The following is a 6,927-nucleotide window of genomic DNA, read 5'->3' on the forward strand; positions in this document are numbered from 1 at the left end:
CAGGGGCTTTCCCCCAACAGGATGAGAAGAGAAATTTCTAGTACAACTTGAGATGGGAATTTCTCAAACCCATTGGTGAATCCCTGACTCAGATTACAATTAGATTAAGAATATGGAAATGTAAGGCTTGATAAGATGAGGAAAATTGGAATGTTTAAACAGACTTTATGTTTTAAAAAGGGTGGGGTGAGGTTATATCGACTTTAATGGATTACATCTCTTTTACCTAAATGTATTGTAGAAATAGAAATTGTCTCTCTGGGGAACTGTGACATGAAGGCTGTCAGTTCTTTCTTTTGGCTCTCAGAGGGAAAGATTCTAGGTCTTTGAATTTTATTGGGTACATGGAATTGCTTAATAATGCCACAAATATTTCTTGCTTGTCCCAGCTGAAACATGACAAGATATTTGAAAGGGTTTAATGACGTTTTTTAATCAGAAATTTGGCCAAATCTGAAACTATGGGGGCTAAAAAAAGATTAATAGTGTTCCTCCTACCTTCTAAGTTCTAGGTTGAGCTAATAACCAAATTAATAGAGACAGATTATTTATTTACTTAAAGAGTTTATTTGAGCCAAACTGATGGCATATGCTGGGAGCAAGATCTCAAATGCTCCACTGGGCCATATTTTAAAATGCAAGTTTCAGGGAGTTAACTCTTATTTTTTTAAAAAGGTGGTGCTCTATTAAATTGGCTTAAACGAACAAGTGTTTATACGAAAATTCTCAAAAGTATAACAGAAACTAACCCCAAAGCTTTTTCAGAATCATGTGATCCAGTAAAATATTTGCCATTAAAGCTGGTCTGAGTTGGTTTAGTTAAATAGGCATATCTTTAAAATCATTAGCATTTCCCTGAAACCTGTATAATTTTGTTAACCAGTGGCAGCCCAATAAATTCAGTAAAAAGGGGAAAAAATTAAATTATCAGCATTAAATAATTTTATTCTACATGGGCTTATTAGTTAAATAAGTTCATGTTACCTCTTTTTTTAAAAAAATACATCTTTATTTCAGAGAGAAGAAGGGAGATAGAAACATCAATGATGAGAGAGTCACCATGGTTAATGATTTTTTTCCCTATATAACTCATCCCCTGAAAGCCATCTGGGGAGCCAGGTCTTTGAACATTGCATGGGCCACTTCCTAAAAATAAACCCTTCCTTTCTCTGCTGCAAGCTCCTGTTCCTACAGGGCTTTGATGCAAGCAAACAGACCCCTTTAGTCCAGCAACAGTATGTGGGTTGAAAACTACTGATTTGGGCAACATTTACAATTACTATATTAAAGAATTATCTTCGTTTTTCACTATAAATCCTAGCTCAGAGAGTGAAGTACTTCTGCAGGGGGACACAGGGAAAGGTCAAGGCCTGGATCCCATGTTAGAGGCCTTTAAGGTCAAGGCATTGCCTGGAGTGCTCCAGATATGTGTTCATGTCCTTAAGAGAAAACGACGCCAAGTCCTCTCTTTGGAACCTTAGGACACGGTTTCACAGAAAACAGAAATCGCAAAAACAAACAAAGAAACAAAATAGAAAAAACAAAGCGCGCTCCTGGTTTACTAGGTTTGCGGGAAACTACATCCCCCAGAAGACAGTGCCTCGCACGTGGGAGGCGGGCGCTGGGCGGGGTCGGAGAGCGGAGGGGGCGTGGTCTGGGCGTGGGCGGGGCCTCGGCGTCCGCTCCTCGGGAGTCAGAGGGTCCCGGCTGCTGGGTCCATACCCGCGTGCTGGCTGGGACGCTGGGCGGAGGCCGCTTCTAGAGGGTCTTCGAGACCCAGCAAAGGACACCGAGGAGATCAGGACCCACTTCCACGTTTCTGTCGGAGCCAAGACCCCGCTGTAACAGGGCTGCCCGCCCAGCGCTCCCGGAGCCTCGCACCAGCCGCTCGTCCCCGCAGCTCCGGACGCGGCGCCCTGGCTCTGCGCGGCGCGCCCTGAGGTCCCAGGTCTCCCGCCCAGGGCTGGCGTGAGGGGTCGGCCGAGCCGGCCGGACCGACTTTTGTCGCCGCCCCTTGCCGACTCGCTGCCCCCAGGGGGCCCCATGGCGGCGCGGGCGCCGGTAAGTAGAGGGTTCCCCAGGCCCACCCGGCTGGAGTCGCCGTTCACACGGTCCCACCCCCAGCGATATAGGGGATCCCGGGGCTCGTCGCCTTTCCATCTTAATGTTCTTGGATCTAGAGGTCCTGGGGGAATGGGGTGGGAGCGGCTGATCTAATTACTTCTAACCCAGGGTTCTGAATCCAGGTCAGGGGTTATGAGGAGGGACCCCCGTTTCTGGCTGGAACCTTGAGCTTGTCGCTTCGCCGCCTTTACCTTCATTCCCTCGGGTCTAAAATTGGAATATTGACAATTCTCTCTCTGTTGAAGGAGCTGGATAGGGTTAGTGTGATGTGCGCCCGTCAGTGCTCAGCACGACGCGAGCGCATTACTCTGGATGCGGTCTCTGATTATGCGATTACCTTAGGCTCACTCCGCGGGAAGTCTGAGCCCTCAGGCCTTGACCCAGCTGAAAGCTGGGAGAGAAGATGAAAGCCCGAGCGCTTGGGTGAGGTGGAAGCTGCGTTTTTGGAATTACTGCTCTGATTGGCATAGAAATTCCCTCAACGAGCTAGAACTGGATGTGTTTTTGCAAATGCCGCCTCACCTGTGTACTATAAGCGCAGCTGGCTTGCCACTTACAGCAGTGAATCCATTTTCCTGTTTAACACCTTTACTTATATTTGAAAAAGTGAGCCCAACACAATATTCATTAATGACAGTGCGTAGGAATGTTGCATCTCTTGGGATGTAAACGTGCAACAGGCCCTAAATTACTCTCCAGCCGCCCTGTTTGCTCTCCTCCTAGCTCTGATCACCTTCAGGACTCACTCATTTTTCTCACCTGGCTTTCTCCCTAACTTCATTCCAGCCTCCTTCTGTTGTCCCCTCATAGAGGTCTTCCTCGATTGTCCCATCCAAAGTCCCCACTAATCTTTGTAGTCATTTCACTCTTTTGTTGTTTTCAGATCCCTTAGGGTCATATGACTGTATCTTTCATTTATTTAGTTTCTTGTCAGTCTTTCCCCAGTGAGCTCCTCTACTCTATCCCCAGGCCTAGGACAGTGCTGGCCTGTACCAGGTGCTTGATGAGTGAGAGACTGTCCTCTTGGGCTCCCATCATGCTTAGGTTAACTCTAAACCCCTCATCATGTCTGGACCAGAGGGACCTGGGTTCAGATTTTCCCCTTCTCATTAGACATACGATCCTGGGCATCTTGACTCTGAACCTCCGTTTGCTGATTGTGGAATGGACACAGTGAGGGTGTTTACCTCATGGGCCATGTGACAATTCATGAAATCGCAAACACTGACATGTTCTGGGCACTGCACTCTTTGCTTTATGAACATTTTTTTTTTAATTCCCACAACCACCTGGAGAAGTGGGAACAATTATTTATTGAGGCGCAAAGAAAATAGCATGTGTTAGTTCAAAAGGCTGGATCTAAACCCTGAGAGTCTAGCTCCAGTCCTAGACTTTAATTGCTTTAACACAGCATCTAAAGCCCTCAGGCAAACAGTGCGGAACAGTGCGGCTCAGCTGTTGCTGCTGCTGTCGTTATTGGAATTATTATTTTTAGCCCACTCTTCTAACATCCCAGAGCACTTACTGTCTGCTCCTCACAGTCTGCCTGAGATTATCATTATTTTGTGTCACTCTCCAATATAGGAGGCTTTTCACTCCCATACCTTTGTATTCGTCAAAGGCACCACTTACCTTCCTCCTGAGCCCAGCACAGAGCTAGATTCTCAGGAGATACCCAGTGATTCAGGCCTTGGGTCTCTCAGTGTTTGCTACTAGCCAAGCAGCATGCTCTAATCTCAATAGGCCTATGGCCACTCCACCACCTCTATTTGACTTTCTAGGCATTGGTGTCATTTAAAGATGTGGCCCTGACCTTCACTAGGGAGGAATGGGGACATCTAGACCTGGACCAGAAGACCTTATACCAGGAGGTGATGCCAGAGACTTGTGGCCTCCTGGTCTCAGTGATTAAGGCCTCACCCCTCTCCCGCGTGTGCCCGCAGTCTTTCATTCCATCCTTTTGCTCTAAGCGTGGCTGGTTGAGAAGACCTCAGGACCCCACCTACCCTCCCCCGCAATCTCAGCATGTTCTGGTATAAACTTCCTTTTGCTTGGTTTCCCTGTATCTGCCTTAGGGCTTAATGTACAAGAAACATAATTCTCAACACGTTGTCTCAACCCAGGTGTTCAGCATAATCTGGCCCAGGCTGATGTCTTTATCCCAGATTCCCATAAGAGGGAAGGTGATTGATTGAGCTTGGTTGAGTCAAGTGTCCCCACGTCCTATTTATTAGAACCTGTGAGTAATAGGTTCTCCAAGAAGGGGTGAAGCAGACGGTCAAGAAGGTATTTGTCATCAGTGCTACTGGTCTCTAAGCAACACAATCTCAGCTAAAAGGCTTCTTCAGCCCCTGGTACCTGCACAGTTGTTCCTTATTTCCTAAGGCCTATGCCTTGCTTCTCTGCTGCTACAGGAGTCAGTTTGAGAGATGCATGGACACGTTTTCAAATGGCAATGATGGGCACCTGAGAAAGCTGTTTATTTTTCTCTTTTCTTTCCTGCCTCTTGTTTTTTGCTGAGAGAGTCTGGGCTTAGTGCTGCATCTTTAACGCTCCCGTGGCTGTTGGTTCAGTTCCCTTTCAGCAGGAAGAACAGCCGTGGCACTCAGACTTGAGCAGGTAGCAGGAGCTTGCTGGGACTACAATTATTTTACCTGGTGGTGGCGGTTTTTTAATCCTCACTCTAGGATATTTTTTTCATTGCTTTTCAGAGAGAGTGGAAAAGAGAGAGAAAAACATTGATGTGAGAGAGACACATCAATTGGTTGCCTCCCGCACATGTCCTGACCAGGGCCAGGGATTGTGCCTGCAACCAAGGTACATGCCTTTGGCTGGAATCGCATCTGGGACCCTTCAGTCCTCAGGCTGATGCTCTAACCACTGAGCCAAACTGGCTAGGGTGATTTTATCATATTTTTAGAGTAACCCAAGTAAACCAATATCTTTAAAGTGCTTAGAAATAAACTGGAAAATACAAAGTGCTATACATGTATTTGTTATTTATAGCGCTGATATATATAGCAATGAACCAGCATTGACCTATGATCCAAGCAGCCAATCAATTAATAAATTAGTAAGTCCCAAATGTTCTCCCACCTAAACCCTAAATGTCCAGTTTACCGAGAAGTCAGTCTGAATACAAACTGAAAGGAGGCCCGAGGTCTCCCTTTTCTTAAGTGTCCAAATGGTTACCTCTTACAGGGCTCTCCCAGCCTGTGTCCACATAGTCTCTCCCAGGAGGTCAGTCATCAGTGCAGTAAGTACAGTGTTATTTTATGACAATTGTGATTAGTTGTTAAAAGGAGAAATATGTGGAACAGTAGTCCAGGCAGAGAAACCAGCACAAGGCAAGTCCCTGTGGGAGCAACGAGGTCAGTTCCTTTACAGAGAAGGCCGATCTGATAAACCATTTCCACTGCCCCATCCCTGAGCTCGGGGCCAGGCTTGTAGCCAACATCAGTGAACATTTGCCACGTGACAACTGGACACATTCTGGTTTGCAGTACAGGGTTTTCCACTTGGTTTCAGTGGGTCCTGGTGCCTAAGTCACTGACTTCTCTCCGGAGCCCTCTGGTTTTAAGCTTTCACTTTTGGAAAAATATGTTTGGCTGCATATACCAGAAAACCACCTCATACTGGTTTCACCCTGAAAAAAGTTTATTACTTCATTTAATAAGAAGCCCTGAGGGAGTGCTGGCTCCTGGGCTGGTCAGTGCCAACCCTGTTCTCTCTGTCTGCTTTTTCTCCTTGGTCCAGGTCATCTGGCCAGAGTCCTTGTAGTGGGCACAGGATGATGCACCAGCATGTAGGGCTGCAGGTCTCCACATTTAGCCCCATCTTCCCATCCTGCAGTAAAGGCTTTTTCTTCAGAATGGGTAGCAGCTGTTTTAGATCAAGGCCTGCCTCAGACATTCACCAGCTGATTTACTTCAGTGTTTTTAGCCATCCTTGGGCACCAGAATCACCTGGGGAGCTTCAAAAACTGCCGAGGCTCAGTCCCTATGCCTAGAGATTTGGCTTAATTTGTTCTGTGTTTGGAACCAAACATCTCTAGGTAGTTCTGATGCATGGAGAGGTTGAATCCTACTGACTTAATTAGGGAACACCTTTCTGGGGTTCATCATGGTGGTGTGTTAAAAATGTATACTCCTGTATTCTTGAGACTTTTCCTTTTGTCTCTAATGCATTTATTTCTACATGCACAGGGCATCTTGTTCCCAAACTAGAGCTGGTCTGCCTCCTGGAACATGAGCAAGAACTATGGGCAGTGAAGAGACACCTCTCCAAAAGCACCTATACAGGTAGGTGGGCGAGAGTCTGGCAGGTGCATGTCATAGCAGCCAGCAGGGAATCATGTCTGAAATTCCGTGCGCAGCAGTTTTCTTTTATGACTTCCCTGCGGTCTTCCTAGGTGGTCATTGGGCACTTTGAACTGTGTTTCTCCTGTCTTCCCACTCCCATCACCCTCTTTGCCTTTACTAGAGTTGAAATGTGGTATATTAGGTAAGAGATACGTTTTAAATGTTTAGTCACTCACCAGCCTCATGACCCTGGGGAAGTTACATGATCTCGTGCCTTGGGTATACAAGTAAGGCTGACTTAATGCTACCTGCTTTAAAAGATAAACTGCAAAATCTTGATCAGCCAAGAGATTAAGAGTTTCTTTTCTCATCATGGCATATTTCATGTGGGTTAGCAGGGGAACTCTGTAGTACATAATTATCCAGGGACCCTGGTGCATTTTATTGTCAATACATGGCTTTCAGGTATCCCTGGCATCACCCAACTGGCCAAGAAGAATAG

The 6,927-nt window shown here is 46.4% G+C and overlaps 1 protein-coding gene across 1 annotated transcript; it reads left to right on the plus strand.

Annotated features, from left to right (window-relative positions):
- The first annotated feature begins 2,043 nt into the window (after positions 1 to 2,043).
- Positions 2,044 to 6,927, plus strand: LOC107543380 (zinc finger protein 550-like). Its single transcript, XM_087827392.1, has 4 exons — positions 2,044 to 2,061; positions 3,906 to 4,028; positions 4,321 to 4,324; positions 6,330 to 6,927. The coding sequence occupies exons 1-4, from the start codon at positions 2,044 to 2,046 to the stop codon at positions 6,533 to 6,535; spliced, it is 351 nt and encodes a 116-aa protein (XP_087683518.1). The 3' UTR covers positions 6,536 to 6,927.

This window comes from Miniopterus natalensis, chromosome 18, assembly GCF_054644295.1.
Source record: "Miniopterus natalensis isolate mMinNat1 chromosome 18, mMinNat1.hap1, whole genome shotgun sequence".
Taxonomy (NCBI): Eukaryota; Metazoa; Chordata; class Mammalia; order Chiroptera; family Miniopteridae; genus Miniopterus; species Miniopterus natalensis.